The sequence below is a fragment of the Dermochelys coriacea genome, chromosome 5 (assembly GCF_009764565.3).
Source record: "Dermochelys coriacea isolate rDerCor1 chromosome 5, rDerCor1.pri.v4, whole genome shotgun sequence".
Taxonomy (NCBI): Eukaryota; Metazoa; Chordata; order Testudines; family Dermochelyidae; genus Dermochelys; species Dermochelys coriacea.
In genome coordinates this window covers 66534149-66559379 of record NC_050072.1, presented here as the reverse complement: position 1 = coordinate 66559379, position 25231 = coordinate 66534149, and the positions used below count along the sequence as shown (strand labels likewise).

At 43.6% G+C, this 25231-nt stretch overlaps 2 protein-coding genes across 20 annotated transcripts in view; one reads left to right on the top strand and one right to left on the bottom strand.

Moving 5' to 3' along the window:
• The window catches only part of PPIP5K2 (diphosphoinositol pentakisphosphate kinase 2), a 93462-nt gene extending 89190 nt beyond the window's left edge, over positions 1-4272 (bottom strand). For 12 of the 15 annotated variants that reach the window (XR_006281269.1, XM_038401444.2, XM_038401450.2 and 9 more), the window contains exon 1: positions 4136-4272. The gene's annotated coding sequence lies outside the window, so the exon portion shown is untranslated. Of the gene's footprint in view, positions 1-3457; positions 3475-4102 lie in introns of those variants that run through there. The other 3 variants (XM_038401451.2, XM_038401454.2, XM_038401446.2) reach the window with 2 other exon arrangements.
• On the top strand, positions 4256-25231 carry GIN1 (gypsy retrotransposon integrase 1). 5 transcript variants are annotated; one of them, XM_043514358.1, is made up of 9 exons: positions 4471-4861; positions 5610-5686; positions 10588-10733; positions 11518-11711; positions 13518-13823; positions 17495-17683; positions 17789-17965; positions 18187-18475; positions 23934-25231. In XM_043514358.1, the coding sequence occupies exons 3-9, from the start codon at positions 10595-10597 to the stop codon at positions 24215-24217; spliced, it is 1578 nt and encodes a 525-aa protein (XP_043370293.1). In that variant the 5' UTR covers positions 4471-4861; positions 5610-5686; positions 10588-10594; the 3' UTR covers positions 24218-25231. The 5 variants fall into 5 exon arrangements, with proteins under 5 accessions (XP_038257385.1, XP_038257388.1, XP_043370293.1 ...); XM_038401457.2 differs by lacking the exons at positions 4471-4861; positions 5610-5686 and adding an exon at positions 4256-4369; XM_038401460.2 differs by lacking the exon at positions 5610-5686 and having other exon boundaries at positions 4417-4861.

Genomic DNA, 25231 nt, shown 5'->3' with positions numbered 1-25231 from the left:
TGGCACACATTGCAGATATCTAAACCATATTCATAATGCAGATACTCTTCACATTCATTAACCTCTAAATATACTCATAAACTCAATCTGTCCAACATATCACACACACCAGCCATCAAGGAAAGTTATGCCCACTACAAGTTTGAACTTTTAAAAACAAATCACTGTTTTTAAATTAAGTATATAAAAGACCCCTTTTCAAAAAGCAGGAAACAATTTTTCATAGCACCATAAACACAGACAGCTGAACTAGTTATTTTCAAATTTCAAAAATTCACATTGGAACGAGATGAAGACTGAAAAGTGTCAAGGTTAAAAGGGCATGAAAATAGAGCCTTAAAAGTTTACATGCCCTGATATGACTCCATTAGTATGAGAAAGTCCCTCTTGAAAAGCTAAGCCATTGAGTGTAAAATAAATATTTCACGTCACAGATTCAGAAGTTCAACATGGAAAAAAATGTATAACATGATCTAGCCCCATCTTCCTGGCAATAATATATTTTAGGGCTGTCAATTAATTGCAGTTATCTCACGTGATTAACTAAAAAAAATTAATCACGATTTAAAAAATTAATTGCAATTAACTGCATTTTCAATCTCACTGTTAAGCAATAGAATAGCAATTGAAATTTATCAACTATTTTGGATGTTTTTCCTACATTTTCAAATATATTGATTTAAATTACAACACAGAATACAAAGTATATAGTGCTCACTTTGATTATTTTTATTACAAATATTTGCACTGTGAAAAGAGATAAACAAAAGAAATAATATTTTTCAATTCACCTCTTACAAGTACCATAATGCAATCTCTACCATGAAAATGTAACTTACAAAAGTAGATTTTGCTTGTTACATAACTGCACTCAAAAATAATGTAAAACTTTACAGCCTACAAGTCCATTCAGTCCTACTTCTTGTCCAACCAACTGCTAAGACAAACATTTGTTTACATTTACAGGAGATACTGATGACTGCTTCTTATTTACGTCACCTGAAAGTGAGAACAGGCGTTCACATGGCACTTTTGTAGCTGGCACTGCAAGGTATTTATGTGCCAGATATGCTAAACATTCGTATGCCCCTTCATTCTTTGGCTACCATTCCAGAGGACATGCTTCCATGCTGATGACACTCATTAAAAAAAAATGCGTTAATTACATTTTCACTGAACTCCTTGAGGGAGAAAAGAGTAGGTCTCTGGCTCCGTTTTACCCACATTCTGCCATATATTTCATATTCTAGTAGTCTCAGATGATGACCCAGCATGTTGTTAATTTTAAGAACACTTTCACTGCAGATTTGACAAAACGCAAAGAAGGTACCAATGCAAGATTTCTAAAGATAGTTACATCACTCGACCCAAGGTTTAAGAATAGGAAGAGCCTTCCAAAGTCTGAAAAGGACGAAGTGTGGCACATGCTTTCAGAAGTCTTAAAAGAGTAAGACTCCAACGTGGAAAATACAGAATCCAAACGACCAAAAAAGAAAATCAACCTTCTGCTGGTGGCATCTGACTCAGAAGATGAAAGTGAACATGCATCGGTCTGCACTACTTTGGATCATTTTTGAGCAGAACCAGTCACTAGCATGGACTCGTCCTCTGGAATGGTGGTTAAAGATGAAGGGACATATGAATCTTTAGCGCATTGGCATATAAATAACTTGCAACGCCGGCTACAACCATGCCATGCGAATGTCTGTTCTAACTCTCAGGTGACATTGTAAACAAGAAGTGGGCAGCATTACCTCTTGCAAATGTAAACAAATTTGTTTGTCTAAGTGACTGGCTGAACAAGAAATAGGACTGAGTGGACTTGTAGGCTCTAAAGTTTTACATTGTTTTGTTTTTGAATGCAGTTATTTTTTGTACATAATTCTACATTTGTAAATTCAACATTAATGATAAAGAGATTGCATTACAGTATTTGTATGAGGTAAATTGAAAAATACCATTTCTTTTGTTTTCTACAGTGCAAATAAATATTTGTAATAAAAATAAAGTGAGCACTGTACACTTTATATTTGTGTTGTAAATGAAATCAATATATTTGAAAATATAGAAAACATCCAAAAATATTTAAATAAAAAGTATTCTATTAAGTGTGATTAATCACGTGATTAATTTTTTAATCACGCAATTACTCGAGATTATTTTTTTAATTGCTTGACAGCCCTAACGTATTTCTATTGTTTTGTCCAGCCTAATTTACATTACTTCCCTTTGTAAACAATTTCAGTTTAAGAAAGGTCAACGTTTTTCCTAAATTTATCCAAGATTTCCCCTTAATTTTGTCTCCACACAGAAATATACCCCATCTTGTATTACTATAAATAATTCTTCTTCATCTTTTGTTTTTACATCCTTCAAAACCCTCAGACTTAGTAACTCCTAAGCTATTATTCAAGCCTTGCTTAGCTCATTTATTCTTTCCGCAAATCAATCTCTATAACCCCAATATCTTCCACTGATTTTCTCTAAATCTGTTCCTCTTTGTGAGCATCTTTTTAATAATATGGTGCCCAAAACTCAAAGCACTATGAGGTATGATTATACCCAGGACTATCATTGCCTCCTTGCTTCATGTCTCTCTGTACGCATTCAAAAGGTGCATTGGCCTGTTTGTTGCCATATCACATTGCAAACTGATGTCAGTACAGCTCCATATAAATTCATTTATATCATACTGTTCTGAAATGGTTCCAGCTGGTTGCTGCAAAACCTGGACAGTTATCTTTGAGCACCTCTCCAATGCAGCAAAGATGAAAGTTCCATAGATATTTCTCTCTGAGGTCTGGTCTACACCTAAAACTTAAGTTAACCAAGCTACATCACTCAGAGCTGGGAAAACAGTCTCAGAGGGCAAAAATTTAGGACAACCTAACCCGCACCTTAGATGCAGCCAGGTTGACAATTAATCTACCTCTCTAACAGTAGCTAGGTCATCTACATCGCTTGAAAAATCCCTTCTTGCAATTTAGGAGTGTCTACACTACAGTGTCCTGTAGCATAGACATACCTGGAGTCAACTGATCACAAAGCAGTTGAGAGCTGGACATCAAGCCTAATGATTATGCCTACTATATTTGAAAGGAAATATGTTTAATTTGCTAGATGATAGACAGCATGCATTTGGGAAATGCTGAAGTGTCCTGAAAAGCCAATGGAAATTCGGGTTCACTGCAATAACACATTAGGATTGCATACTTGGCGAAAATCACCTGGTAGCCCCAAAATCTTTATTAGTCCAATTTTATTTCTTATAAGTTCAACTAAGATTTTGTGAACACATTGATGCAATAGCCTTTAAAGGGTTTCAGTCTGTAAATCTGTGCCTCGCTCTAGGGTATTATCATTCCACTATCCTCAGGCTGACTCGACAATTAAGGAATAAGGAGCGTGACATCTTGTGAGTGATCACGTTTATGGAACAAAGCCCCGCGTCACCCACCTCAAACACGCAGTTACCGATGCAGGGGAGTTTCGTGAAAGTAAGAGTTTGCTTCTGGAGGAGAAAGCTACCTCTAGCTCCCTGGTTAAGATCCGCGCTTGGTCCCTAGGAAGCAGCCCTAGCGCTGCCTTTCACCCCCGGGTCTGTTCTTGCTACACACGCGAAGCGTGGGCGCACGTGGAGGGGGGAGGGGGAGCAGTCCAGCGACACTGGGCACTTCCTGTGCCCCCACAGCCCCGGGGAGGAAAGGCGCTGCTGGGGCTAGGCAGCAGGGAAGCGGCCGTGTAGAGCGGGGCCCAGGTGCCTGCCCCGGGGATCGCTGCTCGGGCGCTCCCCGGCTGCGCTGCAGCACAAACGAGCAGGAAGTGCCTAGGGTGGCGCCGGCCACACGCGAATGTAAACGGCCCTGGGACTCAACGACCCCGGCCCGGAGCCCGAGGACAGGGCACCCGACGCCGCGGAGATGGGCACGGACGCGAGGCGCCCCCCGCCAGCTCCCTCGGCGGGGAGCGGCCTGGCCGCGGGCGCGCAGCGTGGGGCAGCCCCTTCCCCAGCGGGCTCCAGCTCCCCGCGGGCCCGGGAGTGCGGAGCTGTAGCGACCTTCGCGCCACGGGGCTACGCGCCGCTAGGGAAAGCGGGACCCACCCCAGCAGCGCGGGACGGGGTCTCCTCCCTTACCCATGCCGGCGTAGGGGCCAGCGGCAGCGCGCCGCCCGAGCCCATTGAGGAACGAACAGGAGCCGGCCCGCCCTCGGGCTGGCGGGGCCCGCCCCCCCCCTGCGGCCCAACCCCCTGGGAATCGTCACTTCCGGGGGCGCCACATAAGTCTCTCGCGCGGAGCTACTACTTTGTCTCGCCAGCCCAGAGAAACACGGTCCTGACCTTCCTCGGGCAGGATATCGCGATAGCCAGGTGCGTGTTTATGAATTCAGTGGGTGATTGGTTACCGCTGTCCGTGCCCGACTTGTTGCGTGCTGGTAGTAAGGGGGACAATAGCGCCCAGGGTTTGTTTCGCGCATGTGCAAATCCTCGCAGGCAAGCGGATCTTAGAAACGGCCGCTCGGGACTAAAGACCCAGCTTGCATCGCAGTCTCGCGAGGACTACCGCTCTCAGCATGCAACGCTCCATTTTCATCTCCATGGAGACTAAAGAGTTCTAACCTGCTGCGCCGCCGGGCCAGGGGATAATCGGAGCGGTGCACGCTGGGAATCGTAGTCCACGTGGCTCGGAGTACTCCCGCTGGCCGGGCAGGGGCTGCTGCCGCGGCGGAGAGCGGGGCTCGGCGTGGGCTTCCCCGGGGCCGAGGGAGGGACTTGGCCACGCTCAGGCTGCAGCCTAACATCTGCTCCCAGCCGCCCGCCCTGCAGGCCGCAGCACCGGGCACAGTGAGTCCCGTGCGTGAGGTGGGTAGGGCTGGGCTGGAGCCTTCTTCGCCGCCCTGCCCCTGCCGCTGCCCCGCGATGTGACGGCCGGACCGCCGGGCCTTTCAGCTGCGCCCAGGGCCCTCCGCTGGGGTGTGGGACGATTGGGGTTGGGAAACTCCGCTGTCCACTCAGGCGCAGGACCCGTCTTCTGGCGCGTGTGGCAGTGGGGCTCGCCCCTCGGTACTCGCACACAGTAAACTTCCGTGCGGAAAAGCCACCCGAGCATTTGCGGTTGCAGAGACCCCTTTGGAAATCTTAAACATAGTTTGCAAACCTCCTCGGGGGCCATGGACCAGCCGTTGAAAACCACGGGTCTACACTGGGGCAGTGATGTGTGCCCAATCCCGCAGGCAGAGGGCTCCAGTGCCAGCCACTGCTGCTGGATAGCTCTGCCCACCAGCAAGGTGATATTAACAAGACTTTGTTCAGTTTCATGTTGCCTTGCAGCATCCTCTGGGCAACCGTGAAAAGCATGTGTTTTGCATCCCCACAAAAACTGTTAAAAGAACATCAATGTTGCAAAATCAAGCACTCAGAAGTTAAGGAAGGACAGTTGCCCATGCATTCTTCATTCACTTCCTTGTGTGTACCCATTATGATCATCTTTAATTACACAGTCACAAACTTTTTTCCCCCCGTAGGATCCCTGCCTCATTCATTACACAGGATGTACTGTGCTCAGAGAAGCTGAATCAGGGTTGTATAGTGAAGGGGCTTTTGTCTGTAGGATTCCTGGTCCATTTGTTGCAGAAGTTAGAGGGTACACAAGGAAAGTATCAGGAGACTGCAGGACAAGAAAAGATGGTAGTATATGGTCATGAATTAAAGACTATCAAATGCATATGCATAAGAAGAGATAAATTTAAGATTGTACAGACAAGTTTAATTTGACATTTCCCAGTAATTTCCTAAACTTCTCAGTGCTTGACTTCTCCTTTAACATTATTTTAATGTAGCATTTTGGGATGTAAATTCTTAATTGTTTAAAAATTGCTGAATAAACAGAAATTCCATCTTGGAGAACCATATTAAGCCCTCAATTTCACTTCATGCATTGGGCCAGATCCTAGCCTCCCCGTTCTCGGGACTGGGTTGCTTTGTACCAGCTGCCCGTAGCCCCTAAATTCTATTCTGGCAGCTGGAGATCAGCCTGGCATGGCATGGTGCTGTGAGGGGGAGGGGAGAGGAGATGCTGCTGAGGAACCATGCCACTTGTCAGCCCTTCTCAGCAGAGGGACTCCTTAGGTAACTGGTTAAGGGCTGCTGTTCACCACAGGAGTAGCAGAAAGTAGCTAGAATAGATTAAAAAATCTGGCCCCAATATAAACAGTAATATCTGATGAGTTGCAAGACGCTTCCCGTTTCCTTTCCTTCTATTGTTTGTCATGTTCACTTGTTGAGACGTTAATGAGATTGCAAAATGTCTGGGTGCATCCAGACTAGGAAAAGCTGTCATGATGGAGGCGGGAGTTTCCCCACAACCTGCTCACTTGAATTCAGACTATAATTGCCTCATCTGCACTATGATTTTGACATGTGCTAGCTAACAAATGGTTTTAAAAAGCCCACCTCTTCTAGTTACTAGAGAGGGAAATCTGTGCCCCACCAAAAAAAATATTCTGCACACAATATTTTTAAAATTCTGCAAATTTTATTTGTCCACAAATAAATGCAGAGGCTCCACATAGCAGCCCCCGGACACAGACTTGGCAGTGAGGCTGCACCTGAACCTGGCACACCGCAGGGGCCAGGCCTGCCCCAGAGGTCTATGTCCTGGGTGCAGAGGGCAGAGGGAGGGCTGCAGGGTGATCTTTTACTTCCATGCAGCCAGTGGCCTGTGCTCCCCACTGCCATGCTGGAGGCTCCACATTTAATTATTGACAAATAAAATTAGCAACATTTTAAAATTATGCTCAAAATTTTTATTTTTTTGATGCAGAATTCCCTCAGGCGTAGGAGGTGAAGCAACTCACCTGGGGGCAGTCCAGGTGTGGGGGCAATGGGACTTTGCAGGGGGGTCCAGGTGAAGGTGATTGGGGCTCAGCAGAGGGGTCTGGGTGTGGGGGGATGGGGCTCAGAAAGGGGTCCAGGTGATGGGGAAGTGGGGCTTGGCAAGGTGTGGGTCCATGTGCAGCTGGTTGGGGTTCAGTGGGATAGGGGTTTGGATGTGGGGGGCTTATGGGGTGGTCCAGGTGCATAGCAGGTGGGGCTCATCAGGGTGGGGATTTGAGGTTGGGGGACTCAGCGGGGTGTGGTTTGGGTACATGGGTGGGGGGATCTGGATGCAGGAGGGGTGGGGTCAGCAGATGGGCTTGGTGGAGGTCCAGATGCAGAGGGGTTGAGGCTTGGCAGGGGAGTCTGGGTATGGGGGATCCAGTTGCGGGGGTTGGGCAGATGGGGGAGCAGCTCACCGTACAGTGATCCCTCCCACTGCAGCTGAGGAGGAATGGGGGCAGGAAACAGGGGAGGTGCAGAGCCGGGGGAAGTTTCTGGGGCAGGTCAGACCCGGCCACTCAGTGCAGGGGAATTGCGCTCTTCCTCCAGCACAGCCAGGACTAGCAGATGAGCCCGGTGCAGGGTAGGAGCCACTGGCTGGGAAGGGCTGGGTGCAGGGCGTGAAGCTCAGTGGTTTGGGGGGCTTGGTGGGGAGGTTCTGGTTGTGGAGGGGGGCGGTGAGGCTCAAGGGAATCTGAGTCTGGGGGGGTGGGTCTAGATGCAAGGGGTTGGGTGGACAGGGTATGGGTCTGATCCGGCACTGGGCATGGTGGCACTGGCCAGGATATCCCCAGCCTTGCCCCCCTGCAGTGATTTACCTCTCCGCGAGATGCTCCAATACCCGAAATGATACGCCCATGCTGCTGGGGAGGGGCACATTACCATTCTTGCCGCTTCCTTTTGCTTCCCTGTAAGAAAGTCATCTAATTTGGTATGAAGAAAAGCACACAGTAAGAAAGGAAATACTAAAACTGCAACAATCCATAGGGACACAGGAAATTCTTAGTGTCCAGGAAGGAAGCTTATTTAGTTTTTTCCAGCAAAGCACCTAAGTACATGTTTAAGCATTTGCTATTGTGTTTGTTGAGTCAGCCATCATACTTGTAATCTACAATATATTCTATTTTTCAATCCTGTTTTTCAAACTAATGTAGTTGCTACCATTGCTGGAGATGAGTAAAGACTTCTCACTTAACGAAAACAAAAGCAATTTTCCTGCACAGGAAGACATAGGAGCAATTCTAAATAGTGTTGTGTGATTTCATGCTATTCTAACAAATACTGTATGTTATGTGAAAAACATCCACTGTTTCCAGTGACTTGGTGTATGTGGTACTTAGAAAACTTATTACATTTAAGGCAGCTTAGATTTTTAATGCTGCTGTTCCAGCATGTCTGATCTTATAGCAATAGTATAACTCAAAATTGGAAATATTAATGTTGATTACTGATTCTGTTATTTTACAGCAGTTAAAACAATTTCATTGCTGTGTAGCCCATCCCTCCTTTCCCCATCCGCTTCCTGATGTTTGCAAAAAGAAAAGGAGTACTTGTGGCACCTTAGAGACTAACAAATGCATCCGATGAAGTGAGCTGTAGCTCACGAAAGCTTATGCTCTAATAAATTTGTTAGTCTCTAAGGTACCACAAAATACTCCTTTTCTTTTTGCGAATACAGACTAACACGGCTGCTACTCTGATTCCTGATGTTTGTTATCCTATATATACCACTTCCACCAGTTGAGTCGGAGCAGCTTCTGGATTGCTCCAATTTATGCTGGCAAATTACACTTATGCTGGCCCCCAAAGAGCCACTCTGCCAACCAGGATCACCAGAGCACATTGTGTTCAGGCGCCACTCCTGATATAGCCCTTCCCCATCCACAAATGTCATCTATGCTGGAGGACCGGGATCAGCCGGCATAAACTTAGCTACCCCAGACCTATAGCTCCTGAGGAGTCTCTCCTGCCTTACAGCTGTAGTAAGCCCCCTCTGTGTTTCTGCAGTATTACAAATGGAACTTATATGTACATGAAAATCTGGCCCATGATGTCCAAAATTAGACATTCTATGGGGTAAAGACCTTGTCTTTCTGTTGACCTGAGAAGCACAATTTTAGGTTCCTTAAAAATAACAAAGCAACACTTAGACCTGCTATTTGTTGTTAATATTTATGAAATCTCATTAATGGTAAACACACATGACATTTAATTTTTTTTGGAGGGGGAATATACTGCAAATTCATGCATACATAATTGTAGAGCTTTTTCCCTCACAGGAGTTTAACAAGGAAGGTATAAACAGTAAACTGAAAACCAATAGCCCACTGATTTACGTTTTTAGAGTTCAAGTAGAAACTAATGAGACCATACAAGACACAGTGGATCACTTCCAAAACGACTAGATAGTGACCCACATCCTTTCATGTATTTATACGGGCTCTTGTATCTTTTACTTCATACATCTGATGAAGTGGGTTCTAGCCCATGAAAGCTTACACCCAAATAAATTTGTTAGTCTCTAAGGTGACACAAGGACTCTTCGTTCTCTTTTTTTGTAGATAGTGTCAGTTCCTCTTAATCATTTGTTTCTTGTTAGACATGGTATGGAAACTAAAATTCTGATTATGTGCTCTGTCACACTGCCCATCTTGTGATGCAGTGCAAGGATGAGAGGGGAAATTGCTTACACACCAAGAATAATTTCCTAATTACATTAAGGAATGATATATATATTGCATGTCAGTCTGTTATGGCCTGATCTTGCTCCCATTGAAGTCAACTGGAACAGTATCAAACTGTAAAAAGTAAACTCTTGCTTATAAATGCTGGTTCAGATTTTTTTTAAATGGACTACTGGAAAAATCCATGTAATTTGCATGGATTTTTCTGTCTTTCACATGTAATTTATTGGGAATTATTCTGAAGCTACTAATGTTAAACCTAAGCTTTTCCTGTACTAATGACATATTCTATTAGTGGCATTTCAGTTTATTGCCATGAACCGAGGAAAGTCAGCACATGGGTGGGGAAGTAATTGTTACCTGTTGTCTGATTTCAAAATCTAATTTGCCTGACAGATTAAGGAGTAAAACAAGCTCTTGTGGTAATCTCTATTCTGGGAGTTATTTTTGTCTATTTTTTTCCATCAAGATGCCTGTCTGTCTGGGTAGGTACTTATATGATCCCCAACCATAGTATTTGAGATCCTTAAGTATTTAAAAATAGAAATACCAGTCTCCCTCTGTGGTTTCATTGTCTTTCTAAGGGATGTGATGGAAGCCCCATCGCTTGGATCTTTTACAATATAATTGAGTAAACAACATCATGTATAGACAGAGGGATTGACTACATGATGTGATAGGTGTTGTGTATGTTTTACATCTGAGTTAAGGACGAGATAACAAATGATGGAGCATGATGGTCATAAAAATGGAGTTAGGGAACAGTGTGTTTAGCACAACAATTAATATGTCCAGATATTTACCTGGACCATGTTCAGATTCAGGAAAGCATAAAAGCACGAGTCCAGCATGTAGAACCCAAACACAAGAACGTGGTGAGGAAGGGGGAGCTTGAGTAGAACTGCGACAGTCAGACATTATGTGTACAATTGATATTCAGCATAATGGAATGAAGGGGCTAGAAGGGATCCAGTAAAAGTTGGAGCAACTGTCACTGCAATACACTAAAATATTTGTGCATTTTAGGCAAACAATGGTTCGTAGCGGAAAGAATGGTGGGCTCCATCTGAAACAAATCTCCTATTACAAACGAACAGGAGAATATCATCCAACTACGTTAGCAAGTGAGAGAAGTGGAATAAGAAGAGCAGCCAAAAAATTTGTTTTCAAAGGTCAGAAATATTCTCTCCCTCTTGGGAAATGCATTCCTTCCTGGTTTCCTTCAGGTGAAGACTGTTCATAGCACATTGAGAACAGTGTCTGATTTTTTTTGTATTTGCTTTATAAAATAAAACTCATCTGTCTATCCCAGGTTAGCATACACATGAACATTCTCAAAAATAGAACATCTGTCCCCTTTAGCCTCTTTATCAGCATTTTTAATTGTACTTAAAGGATATGGAGATCCATCTAATAATTAAAACACATTTTAGTTGTTAGTGAAATCTGTAGCTATTGGGGGACCATGATTCAAGAAAACTCAAAATATAAACCCTCAACTTTAACACCTGACAAGGAGCATTTGGTTTACCATAATAGAAGGGTTGTAAGGAATGGCATAGAGTGGATGGGAGGATGCTTGTGTGGGAAATGGAGACGTGCAAAAAGTCCCTGGTGTGTGCAATGAGCTCTGCCAACAGAAACTGTGAAGCATGTGACCCTCTTAGTCTTAATAGATTATGCTTCAGAGAGACTTTATGAGGGAATGCCATCTCTCTTGTGCTCCTATGGGGATAAGTAAGGGTGCATTGCCCTGTATTCAGAGTTGATGGAGTACTGCAGTAAACAAATATTCCCTGTAAAAGAGAGATTTGGTATGTAATTGTACACAGCTGAAAATGATGAATAACATGAGTTTAATAAAATACATAACCAAGTATATCCAATAGTTTAATAGACTTCTGTGATTGTTCTGTGTTGGTGATGACATATAATCTGTAATGTTTTTCCTTCCAGAAAATAAGTTGTTCTATGTGGGAAAAGACAGGAAACAGATGCGTTTGGTAATTGTTTCAGATGAGGAGAAGAAGAGAGTGCTGCACAAATGTCATGAAAGTGCTGCAGGTGCTCATCATGGCATATCGAGGACTCTGACTCTGGTGGAGTCTAGTTATTACTGGACTTCCATAACAAATGACGTCAAACAGTGGGTATGAGACATAGCTACAGAATATCTTTATCTGATCTTTGTAATAAGCTTAATTGAGTGCTGATTACTTTGTATAATTCTTTTACAAGACTCATATCTTTTGCTTCACTTTAACTCAAATAGCTGAACAGATGTTTTGCTCATACTTAAAAATAAAAAAGTGTGTGTTGGGTGCGTGTTCATGTTTGTGCTAAAAGTAAACCCTAAGTTACTTAAGAACATGTTTCTCATTAAAAGCCAATGGGACTTATGATCTGTAGGTACTTTTGAAAAAACTACCTAAGTCTCATTGGCTTCTATGAGATTTGTGTTTTTAAGTCACTTGCGGGTTTTTGAAAATTCCTCCTCAAATCGCTGTTGGGCTGATACCTAGCATCAGTTCAGAAAGAGAGACTATTTTCAGTGTTATGAGTGATTGAAAATGTGCTGTTAGAAAAACTACGTTTGTGGGCTAGATCATTGGGATGAAACTTCCAGTGCTCTGTGTAGCTTGGGGCCCTGAGTAGTTCTAAGATTCTGATTCAGCAAAGCACATGAACTTGTTTAGATTATTAAATTACTTTTAAAGTTACAGTGTTAGACAATAAAAAAGTCAGAACTACAAGTTTAAGATCCCAGAATCAGTGTTTATATATATGCAGTGTGGCCAAGGTGGTGGTATTTTCTGTTTCTCCTTTTCTTGTTAACAGTGTAGCTTAATATGTAGCACAATTGTGCATTGTAGGCACAGCCTGTACTGAGTGATGGTGAGAGGCTGTGCTGCCTCAGTGAGCACACCAGGGAGGCAGAATCCATGTAGGTGCTCATAGGTACATCGAGGCTGCAAGACCACTGTTAAACCCTTTTATGGGATACAGCTTACTATCCCGCACCACCCACGCTCCGCCAGAATGGCTGGTCAGAGCATGCGAAGGACAGAAGTTGTGGCTCTGCCAATCTTTATCTCCTTTTGGGCATTAGGGGTACATGGGGGAGTTTCTTATTTGGGACACCCAATTGGAAATCTTCTTGCACCTCTTATCACACAAACACACACAGATTGTGCACCCACAGACTCTAGTCTTGAAACATAAAATGTATTACAGATATATACATGTTCAGTGTTGCCAAATTATTGTTGCGCTTGTAGTCAGCTACATTTCCTTATACCTGTGACCATTTATCTAACTTGCATGTTAAATGAAAACAGTTCTTTGCATTTAGTTTAGACAGATATAAGACAAGATCCTGCTAATCAGATAAAACTGGTCTGTGCAATGCTATGCCAGATTTTGCCTATATAACCCGTGCAACTAGGAAAATCACCTTAGTGCAGGGGACCTTCTGGTGACATAAAGCCAGCATAACTTGTCCTATGCACGTCGCCTCCCTCCTACCAAAGGAGGAAGCTTGACTGGAGGAAAGTGGACATGACCTGGACTTCTCTACCTGCTGCTGGTGCCCAGCTGCTGTATTAATCAAAGATAGCGAAGGCTGCTTTAATTTATACTAGAGTCTAGAACAACATGCTGAGCCCCAGGATCACTGGTATTCAAAGTTGAGCCGTACATTACTTTCATACAACCACCTCCTAGTCTGTGCTGTGTTGTGTGGTTGTATTTGTTTTTGCTATACCTGAATATCTGTCTCAAATGTTTAATAGTATAAAGAAATGTAAAATGAATGGGTTGGGTGGGGAATGACTGAGATGCTCTTATCTCCGGTTCTCTTTGGAATGATAATAGATATTTAAATTTTTATTTTTTTGACATTATACCTTCAGCAGACACTTCTTATTAATGTCCCTCTTTTCTTGTTTCTGACCTAGGTGTATGCTTGCCAGCATTGCCAGGTGGCAAAGAATACAGCCATTATAGTACCCAAATTACACCCTATCAAAGCAGAGGATCCATGGACTGCAGTCGCAATAGACCTAATGGGACCTTTTAATACCACGAGCAGAAACCATATGTATGTCATAATGATGACCGACTTGTTCACAAAATGGGTGGTGGTTCTGCCACTACAAGACACTTCAGCGGTAGAAATTGCTAAGGCAATTGTCAGTGTGTTTTTCTTGTATGGACCGCTTAAAAAAATGGTTATTGATCAAGCAGAAGAGTTTGTTCATCAGGTAAGGGAAGTCAACCCTAAAAAGACTTTATTTTAGGGAAGATGGTATGTTTGTTTACAATACCCTTGTATTCTAGACAATTTGAGAGGCTTAGGTGCCAAATTTACAGTGACTTGTTTATAAAAACTGGTGTGATGCCAGGTTTCAGAGTAGCAGCCGTGTTAGTCTGTATTCACAAAAAGAAAAGGAGTACTTGTGGCACCTTAGAGACTAACAAATTTATTAGAGCATAAGCTTTCGTGAGCTACAGCTCACTTCATCGGATGCATTTGGTGGAAAAAACAGAGGAGAGATTTATATACACACACACAGAGAACATGAAACAATGGGTTTATCATACACACTGTAAGGAGAGTGATCACTTAAGATAAGCCATCACCAACAGCAGGGGGAGGAAAGGAGGAAAACCTTTCATGGTGACAAGCAGGTAGGCTAATTCCAGCAGTTAACAAGAATATCAGAGAAACAGTGGGGGGTGGGGTGGGAGGGAGAAATACCATGGGGAAATAGCTTTACTTTGTGTAATGACTCATCCATTCCCAGTCTCTATTCAAGCCTAAATTAATTGTATCCAATTTGCAAATTAATTCCAATTCAGCAGTCTCTCGTTGGAGTCTGTTTTTGAAGCTTTTTTGTTGAAGTATAGCCACTCTTAGGTCTGTGATCGAGTGACCAGAGAGATTGAAGTGTTCTCCAACTGGTTTTTGAATGTTATAATTCTTGACGTCTGATTTGTGTCCATTCATTCTTTTACGTAGAGACTGTCCAGTTTGGCCAATGTACATGGCAGAGGGGCATTGCTGGCACATGATGGCATATATCACATTGGTAGATGCGCAGGTGAACGAGCCTCTGATAGTGTGGCTGATGTGATTAGGCCCTATGATGGTATCCCCTGAATAGATATGTGGACAGAGTTGGCAACGGGCTTTGTTGCAAGGATAGGTTCCTGGGTTAGTGGTTCTGTTGTGTGGTGTGTGGTTGCTGGTGAGTATTTGCTTCAGATTGGGGGGCTGTCTGTAAGCAAGGACTGGTCTGTCTCCCAAGATCTGAGAGAGCGATAGCTCGTCCTTCAGGATAGGTTGTAGATCCTTGATGATGCGTTGGAGAGGTTTTAGTTGGGGGCTGAAGGTGATGGCTAGTGGCGTTCTGTTGTTTTCTTTGTTGGGCCTGTCCTGTAGTAGGTGACTTCTGGGTACTCTTCTGGCTCTGTCAATCTGTTTCTTCACTTCAGCAGGTGGGTATTGTAGTTGTAGGAATGCATGCCAGTTACCTTTGCAGAGTTGAGGCCATTGACTTTACTCTCATGATTCAGGGCCTGGACCAAGCTATCTGAGGGTGGGCACTAATTATAATGCCTTAGTCTTAGATATTTTTCCAGAATGCTCCTATCTGATCACTGAAAATTAAAGGATAAAACAACACTTACTCATCAAGACATACCAAAAAGTCAAAGTATTTTCTCTGTCCTGTATAGACATAAATGTATTTTTATTAGTAAAAGTTCTGTGAAGGAGTAATGGCAGTGACATATAGAAGATAATCATGCTTCAAGAATAACTGTCTTTTACCTCATGAGAGAAGGTTCTGTTCTTTCTTTTATTATTTGTAGTGCTGTCATAGACCAGGATCCCTGTGTGCTAGGCACTGTACAAACACAGACAGTCCTTGTCTGTGGAGCTTACATTCTATGAAGTCTCCTTAGTATTAGTATCTGCCTCCTGCCTATACTACAGTTTGCTTATACCTTAGTGTATATTACAGTGGGAATCCAATCTGTGTCCCGAAGATCATTTGTAGCTATCAGTGGTGGCTCTACTAAATTTGTACTTTGTGACCAAGTTCCTCCTGTACCTTGGTGGGTCTTGCGCTTACTGGCAGATTTGTTCACCTCAGAGATTCACGGCAGTCCTAAGTTTGGCCGCTTTCGTGAACCCACAGTCCAGGTCAACTCCTCCTGTGTCTGATCAGGAGTTGGGATGTTTTGGGGGGAACCTGGGCCCACCCTCTACTCTGGATTCCAGCCCAGGAATGTGGAATGAATGTGGAACCTCCTGAAACAGCTGTGTGACAGCTACATCTCCCTGGGCTACTTCCCCATGGCTTCCTCCCAACACCTTCTTTATCCTCACCATAGGACCTTCCTCCTGGTGTCTGATAATGCTTGTACTCCTCCAGCAGTACACCTTCTCGCTCTCAGCTGCTAGTGCCTCTTGCTCCCAGCTCCTCACACGTGCACCACAAACTGAAGTGAGCTCCTTTTTAAACCCAGGTGCTTGATTAGCCTGCCTTAATTTATTTTAGCAGTTTCTTGGTTGACTGCAGGTGTTCTAATCAGCCTGTCTGCCTTAATTGTTTCCAGAAAGTTCCTGATTGTTCTGGAACCTTCCCTGTTACCTTACCCAGGGAAAAGGGACCTACTTAACCTGGGGCTAATATATCTGCCTTCTATCACTCTCCTGTAGCCATCTGGCCCGACCCTGTCACAACTTACATTTTCAATTTATAAGCATTTCACAACCCACACCCTGTGCTTGTAAACTGAAGTATTTTGAATCAACCTCATCACTACCTCTTCTTCAACTACATCTCACCACTTTCCTTGCAGTCCCAGGAGTACTTCTAGTGTGAATTGGGAGCACTCTGAGCAACAGCTTCCTTGCTGGCTGCCTGCTGCACTGCGAGGGGAGAGGAGAGAGTAGCTATGGCTCCTCTATGGCCTAGTTCTCTGCTGGGCTGTGGGAGAGCAAGGCCTTGTCTACACTACAGTGCTTTGCCAGTGTAGCTATACTGTCCGAGCCCCCTGGTGTACAGTTTTTCTGTCTGCATAATACCCTCCCTCCCAAATATGAGCTATGCCTAAAAAACCCTGCTTCTGTCAGCATAGCTGTGTCTAGGGTGTTTGCTGGCACAGCTATGACACTAGGGGGGTGTTGTTTTTTTTCACATCCCTGACTGACATAGCTATGCTGACAAAACATTTTAGTGTAGCCCTGGCCTAAGATAGGAGTATGACTGGCTCTGCCTGGGCCTGCGGCAGCTCCCCCATCAACTCCGCTTACTCCTCCTGCCAAGGTGGAGTACAGGCGTTGATTCGAGGATCGATTTATCGTGTCTAGACAAGATGCGATAAATCGATGCGGCGGGTAGTGAAGGCATACCCTCAGTTAGTGACTCAACCTGAATTAGAACCTTTTGTTGGCCTCCAGCTCTCTGCTGTATGTTGCCTCTCTTTGCTTTCTGGTAGAAGAACAGATTTGCCCCAGGGGGAAGATACTGTAATACTTAGTGATGCTGAAGAACTTTACATTTTCAAAGCACTCTACAAACACTAAAACCTCTGAGAGTTAGATTGATAGTAATCATCATTGTACAGATGGGGAAAATGACATAGACTTTGATATTCTTGAAGCCACAGTGAGTCAGTAGCAAAACCAAGTTTAGAACTCGGCAATTCCTGGCTTCCACACCCATGCCCATTCCTTCAGACCACACTGTACTGCTTAAATTGGAACTTACATGTAGACGGGTGTATAAAAGGCAATCTTTTTCTGTCACCCATATGGTGGTAGGAAAGGATAGAAACTGTGAAGTATTGAGTACATAATATTTACTGCAGTGTAATACAAGCCCTGATTGTTCCTGTGCATTGTGTGTTTTTGTCTTTAAAGATCAACAGAGAACTGTTTGAGCTCTTTGGAATGAAACAAATAGTATTGTCCTATCCTCAGACAGATGACACAAATGAAAGAACGTGCAAGACAATCAAAACTTTCCTGAACAAATACTGTGCCGACCACCCCAATGACTGGGATGATAATTTATCTGCCATTGCATATGCTTTTAACTTGACTCCCATGGTATGTGTACGTTATGTGTCTTTTGTTGGGAGTTGACCAAAGTTGTTATGCAAGTATCCACTAAGACAAGTACTAAGGTTGCCTGTGTTCTCCCCCTATAAATAGGAGCCAGTCCAAAACACACCATATTTCAAAATGTTTAATCGTAACCCTTATGTGTCCGAGACTTCAAATGTACTGCAGGAAGCACAAGAGGATAATAAATGTATGTTTGCCAAAATCCTTGAAGCAATTAAACAGGCTGATCGAGTATTGGAGGAAAGGAAAGCTACAAAATGCCAGGTAAATACCTAATACTTAAGTGTTATCAATGAGAAGACTGAAAAGAGTTAAGGTGAACATGTTTGAAATATTTAAAAACATCCATGAGTCCTGCATGACCAAAGATCTTTGTATAACACTTCTGTATACTTCATGGTTAACTCTGTATTCAATCAATGTTATGAAAATATGCAACTCCTCTCAGGAAAACAAGCTCTAATTCATGTTATTTCTCTATGTAGATTGTGAAAAATAGGATTGATGAACAGCAAACTGGAAACAAGGTCAATATTAAAAGGAAACCAAAGCAAGTAAATCCATTTCATCTTAAAGTTGGACATGAAGTACTTAGACAAAGGAAAAACTGGTGGAAAGATGGCCGTTTCCAGTCAGAGTGGGTTGGTCCCTGTATTATAGACTACATCACAGATAATGGATGTGCAATACTAAGAGATACCACAGGATCCAGACTAAAAAGACCCATCAAAATGTCTCACCTTAAGCCATACATAAGAAGATCCAAAGGACAAGGTAAATCTGTTACTTCTCTAATTCTACTTGCTTTATTGTCAGACAAGGGTATATTATTGAGCGAGAGAAAATCTTAGCAAATATATCTGTATTAATTACAAAGACCTTGTACAGTAGTCCGTGCAGTCAGTGCATTTTCAACAAAGGTGGTTCTGGGCTGGAAAGGGCATTAAGGAATCATGTTTAAACTAAACACATTAGCTGGTAAACACGTTAAAAACAGATCTAGGTTGAACTATGTTTAAAGATTATTTCTTAACTCCCAATGAAGACAGGAGCAAACTGCTGTGTTTTTGCATTTATTTGTTCATGGCTCAAAGGGGGTAAACTATTTATTTCACACATCTGGAATTTTGGATCATTCTCAGTAATCCAGAGAGAGCAAACAGCTGAATGTTACGAATTATGTAAAAAGCACCTATAATATGAAAAGTCTATGTATAAAGGTATGGGCAGTCCCTGTGTGTCCCCTTGTGACCCAGTGTGGTTCTTCTGCAGGTGTGGCCTCTCCTTAATTTCCCCTAATTGGGGTGGCAATAGCCATGAGTCAGGAGGAGAAGCCAACACACTAATAAATAAATAACGTCTTCTTTTTAATAAGGCTCCAGCACAGGACCAAGTACCATACCAGTTGATTAAATTCTCACCTCAGAGCCTAGGTTCAGAGCTCCCAAACATAACCCCAAGACTAAATCAGGCTTGGCTGGATTTTTGGAGCCGGAAAGAAACCACCGCCCGCTGCAGCACATATGGCTCTACTTCTCCATTCTCTCTCAGCTTCCTCTTCCCTTCCTATTTATATATAGCCCAGCCTCAGAGCAAGGACTCCTTGACTACCCTGTTAGTACCTACTCTTTAAGGACAGACTATCTCAATGGACTGTTTCTGGTAGAGTATCTTTCAACCTGTAGTGTAGAGGGGAGAATACTTTTAGTTATTTTGCTAATTATTAAGGGTGTGGTCCACCCCTAGATGCCAAATTCCTGTTTTAGGCACCACTGCAATCCGCAAAACTCCTGCTTGGCTGCCACCTAACCTTGTAGGTGCCTAAAGTCACTCATCCCCTATGCTTCACCTGTCTGAGCATGTGCACTACTGCTTCACTATAGGGATCAGGATGCCTATCTCTCATCTAAGCCCCAGAGTGATTCACAAAGCAGGACAGTCATCTGGCCTACCTAAGTTGCATGCATGCCTGACCTGGTAGGTAGCCTCTGGGCACACTTACTGGTTAGCGACCCTCAGGTGAATTCACACAAAATAGCCCTTATAAGCTCCCTTTAGCTAGTGGGTAGAGTACACAGGCAGGATGTGGGAGATCTCCAGTTGAAGTCCAGCCTCCCCACTAGGCTAGGGAATATTCTGACATGGATCTCCCTCATCTCCCCTATTGAAATTCTTCCACCTTTAATTACAGAATTGAAGAGTTAAATATAATTGGGCCAGGAAAGTGAGAATTACTGGCTTTAAAGCCTAACAGTGTGGGCACCTCTGATGCTTCTCCCTGTGAGGAGGAAGGGGGAATTGAAGCAGGGGCCTTGCACATCCTGCGCGAGTGCCCTATCTACTAGGCTAAAGGTTATAAGGGAGTTCCTTCTCCCCTGCTGGTTTCTTTCAGGCCCCACACTCAATTTAAAGGAAGATCGGCGTGCCTCGTTCATGGATTGGTTGTTAAGCAAATAGGTGCATCTGTGCAGCCGAGTTAGGTGCCTATTTCCAAAAGAAGGGCAGGGCTTAGCACACACCCATCTTGTGAGTTTTTCTCCCATTGGTAGTTTTAAGGTGGCTGCCCACCTAATGTACTAGCTTTTGTGGATCCCATTCTTAGGTACCTATTTCTCCCCACTTACTGTATGAGGAGACGAGGCATCTCAATTCAAGCTTTGCAGATTGCAGTGTTCCTGTGACTTTTCTAGGCACCCAACAGTTAGGCATCATACCATTCAGTATTACAGCCCCTAACTCCCTTCATGGATCTGGGCCTAAAATTTTATAGTTCAGGAAGAGGAGTTATTGGAAGTGCCCCTACGCATCTCCTGTCTATTTCTACTGCTTCTGTGATACCTTGAGCTGCATTGATGAAGTGAGCTGTAGCTCACGAAAGCTTATGCTCAAATAAATTTGTTAGTCTCTAAGGTGCCACAAGTACTCCTTTTCTTATTGTCCTTACAATAGGACCACCCTGTAATCAGATAAGTGGCCATTTCTGTTGCTAGTGCTGAGTCACTTAGCATGATATTTGGAAACTAATGAATAATGCAAAGTTCAAAGACCTTTACCACAAAACATAACGACTTTATATTTTTCTGGCAGGTCTACTACACTACTGGCATGCATGCAATAGTCCCCACTGTTGAAAGTGCATCAAACTCATTGCGCGTTGTAGCAATACCAATTTCTTTGTAATTAACACAGCAAAGACACCTGAAACCAACTTGGAACTACTTTTATTTCTTAGGAAAAAATTGATTATGTTAAACGTCAGCCTCCACTACACACAGCGACAAGAAAACTTGGCTTCTTATTCATTTTTCTCCCCAGAAGTTTAATAAAAATAACCCATATTTTCTTGTCTACTAGTTGCAGGGTTAGAGTTAACTCTGAGTTCTGTTTAAGACTCCTCAATCCTGTGAAGATGTATTTGCGTGTGTAACTTTATTTATATGAGTAGCCTCACTGATTGATTTCAATGGAGTTATAGTGTGAAAAGTTAACATAAATCTTCACAGGACCAGAGCCTAATATGTTTACTACATTCTTTATAGACTGCATATACATTTAGGTTTCCCCTGTTCCCAACTAGTGCTTCAGAGATTAAAAACAACAATCACAAGATAAAGGAGAAAAAGAATTAGAAATCTATGTATATAGCTAATAAAATCCTGGACTAAATATTTACAGTCATTAAAATGGGGAGGGAAATTAACCAGGCTTTTCCAAGTAATTGACAAACTTTAACAATGAAACAATTTAGGCCATATTTTAAAGTCTTTCCTTATGTGGAGTAGTGAGCAATCCCAGTGATTCTGTTAAATTAGAGGAGCAAAATATTACTTGACATGAGTAAGTGTATTGGAATCTGGCCTTTTATAAATAAATAAATAAATACAGGGAAAGAGAAAACTTTATCATCCATATGCAAACATATACTTCCTTAACTAAGGCCTTGTCTTCACTGATGAAAAGGTGTTTTCTTACTATGTTAGCTGCTCTGCTGTAAAACCATAAGGGAGAGCCCTTTAGTTTTTACTGGAAAGTAAACTAGACAAGGTCATGCAAAAGCGGGGGTATAATGTTGCTGACTTGTTGCTAACGCACGGTAAACACTAAGGGCATGGCTACACTGGAAACTTCAAAGCGTTGTCACGGGAGTGCTCCCGCGGCAGCACTTTGAAGTGCGAGTGTGGTCACGCACAAGCACTGGGAGAGGGCTCTCCCAGCACTCCTCGTAATCCACTTCCATGAGGGGATTAGCTCCGAGCACTGGGAGCCCAGCTCCCAGCACTCGGAGCCTGTGTACACTAGCGCTTTAAAGCGCTCAGACTTGCTGCACTCAGGGGTGATTTTTCACACCCCTGAGCCAGCAAGTTAGAGCGCTATAAAATGTAAGTGTAGACAAGCCCTAAGGATTTTACAGTGCAATAACTATTGCAGGTTTGTTATCTTGCTGTAAAAGCCCCACCTTTTTAAGCAGTGAAGACACCACCTAAAAGTACAATGCTAAGAATTGAGATAAGAAAATCTTATTCTTAACAGCTAGGAAACAGCTAATCAGAGCCAGGACTCCTACCTTTCCAGGATAGGAGAACTGAATCTTCCTCTCTAAGAATCAGTCCTTAACCCATGACTAAGGCTGCAAGTTTGTCACAGATTCCGTGATCTCCATGACATTTGCAGTGGCCCATGCGCCTGGCTCAGGGGCGACTTGGGGGCTGCTCAGGCATCCCTTCTGCCAGGAGCAGCGGCTGCTGCTGGGGCAGTCTCGGGCCCCCACTCCTCCCCCAGCAACAGAGTTTGGGTGTGGGAAGGGGCAGGGAATTGGGGCACAGGATGGGGTGAGGCAGGCTCAGGGCAGTGCTTACTTGGGGGGGCTCCCCAGAAGTGGCAACATCCTCCTTGCTCAGCTGCTAGGTGGAGGCATGGCCAGGCAGCTCTGCATGCTGCCTCCACCCAGAGCGCTGGCTTCGCGAATCCTGGCCAATGGGAGCTGCGGGGGCGGTGCCTGCAGGGTGGGGAAGGCGCGGAGCCAGGTAGGGAGCCTGCCACCCCTGCCCCCTCCACCCCCAAAGCACCATCGGGGGTTCTGGGCTGCGCGCTGCCACCCGCTCCCCCCAAGCAGCCGGGCAGCCCTCCCCCAGCAACCAGCGGGGCCCCCACTGCCCCACCAAGTTTTATTCACTGGTATTTTTAGTAAAAGTCACGGACAGGTCACAAGCCATGAATTTTTGTTTGCTGCCCGTGACCTGTCCGTGACTTTTACTAAAAATACCCGTGACTAAAACATAGCCTTACCCATGACCTCAAATAACCCACCTTTAGGCAAAAAAAGATTCCAACCGCGCTCCCCAAGGGTTTACAGTCTACTATGGGAAGAGCTGGGTGAATAATGGATTTTTCAGTTTAGTGGCAATTCTGAAAAATTTGTTTTGACCTAAAACGAAACCTTTCCTTTCACTTTTGAGTATTTAATGGTTTTCTTAATTGTTTTTGTTTTAAAAATTAAAGAAAACTTCTAAAGTTTTCTTGAATTGAAAATTTGAAATGCTTGGTGGGTTGGGTTTTTAGGTTTTTTTGTTTTTGTTTTTACCAAAGCAATGTGGCTAACTCACAATGAACTCGCTAAATGTTTTGGTGTAGCCAAGTCCCTATCTTTGGCTGAAAAATGTTTTGGGTGAAAAATTTCACCCATCTCTAGCAGAGGTGGGTTGCTCAGGCTCAGCCTGCCTTTAACAGCTGAAATGCTTGACTAAATTATCATAGAAGGAGGCCTAATATCAGTGGTGCAAGTAGATTTTAACTCTCACTGGTAGGCTATTGCCCTCCACGCCCTGCTCCCCCTCACAATAAATGTTCTGTGACTAGAGCCCTACATGAATACAAATTTATGCCCACGGATGCGGATATCCGCGGATAGAAATCGGTATCTGGTGAAACCCAGGGCTCTCCCGGGAACTGCAGTGGTGAAAGGAGGAGAACTTGGGGCCGCTGCTCCCAGGAGCCAATGCCCCGTGCTGGCAGCTCCTCCAGTGCAGCTGTACCACCCCAAGTCCCGCCCCCAGCCCTTCCATGCAGCTGCATCTCCTATCTGGGGTCTGTAAAATTCTAGCCATGCTACTGAAACTGCTTTGAAAAAAGTTCGCACCCAGCATCATCTTTTTAGTATTTCTATAATTATATAGAATGACTTTAAATCAAGTAGAAATGGCCACTCTAACCAAAATGTTCTTTGTTATTGCAGACAACCATTATCTCTTACAAGGTACAATAGTGGTTGACCATGACTACATTGGCTTATCGGAAAGTTCGTATGGGCCATGCCTACAAAACACCATTGTCGAAGGGGAAGTAAATACCCTTGCAGCAAACAATCTGCTTCCTCCACCCTGCAAAGACAGTGAACCATCAGAATGTAAAAGTCAGTCTGTGTTTATCGAAGATCATAGCATTCTGCCAGCTAATTCAAATCCAGAGCAATGGTCTTCAACCTGCTGGACTCTTCAAACCAAGATAGAGGATACTTAAGTAAATAAAACCCCACAATGTTTCGCTAGAAGAAATGGTCCTCAACTTCTCTGGTGGAATAGAAAGGGCTCTAGTAGCTTTCAATTCCTTAGCCAAGTTTTAAATATGGAATGTTAGATACTTGTATTTACAACTGTATATGTTTGGGAATAATAGTACATGTCTGGTAATTAGTTTGTATATATGCACTGACATGCTTATGATTGTTTTACAAGGAATATGGGAATAGTTTAGTTTAGTAAAAGCACATTACACCACTATACAATGGGACTTAACTCTAATCGGCAGTGTGATTATAGACTAACAGTATGGTCTTATCCACAGCGCGTTAGTCCTTAACCACAAAAGTACAGCATAGCATTCATTTTATGGCATCTTCACTAGTCCTGTGGGTGGCTCAAGAGCTCTGAGAACTCTAGGACTGTAAGATGAACAACGTGACCACAGTCTGCCTCCAGCTCCAGGAAGGCGAGGTGGTTCACACTCTCCTACAATTCTACAACTTTGTTTCCAGCTCTTTGGGAAAGTCATGAGCTCTGCCTTTTATACCTTCTATTCTTCATTGCTGGCGCAAGCCTCTACAACCACATGAAACAGCAGAGCTGCCAAAGTGCAGTGCAAGAACCGGTCTGCTTGAGAAACAAACAGCCCTACAGCAACATGGGCAGAATTTCACCAGTTTTACTCCCAGCCCATCAAAACACTGTTAGAGAAAGGAGGTTTTTAAGAGTCTGTTAGGCATGTTGAGGCTGCGTAAAGCACATACAGGGGCTGTCTCTGCTTATCTCCATATCATCTTCAAAGCAAATCTCAGAGATGTAGCCTCCTTGCAGCATGAGGACCACACCAATTGATTTGTGTAGGTGCTTAGGACTGCCTGGCTGGATGCTCAGTCTGTCCCCGTCATTGGTGATTTTTATCATGCCATCAAAGATTTTGGCACTAATGTGATTGACCTGTAGTGACAGTCCTTGGTAAATGTGTTGTGTGATTCACTGATCTTCCAGCTCTGAA

Bases quoted from the DNA above. Each gene is read 5' to 3' on its own strand.
- GIN1 (XM_038401457.2), top strand. From the start codon at position 10,595: ATGGTTCGTAGCGGAAAGAATGGTGGGCTCCATCTGAAACAAATCTCC. The intron at 13,824-17,494 runs GTAAGGGAAGTC...TTGTCTTTAAAG, and splicing joins CAGAAGAGTTTGTTCATCAG to ATCAACAGAGAACTGTTTGA. The intron at 17,684-17,788 runs GTATGTGTACGT...CCCTATAAATAG, and splicing joins CTTTTAACTTGACTCCCATG to GAGCCAGTCCAAAACACACC.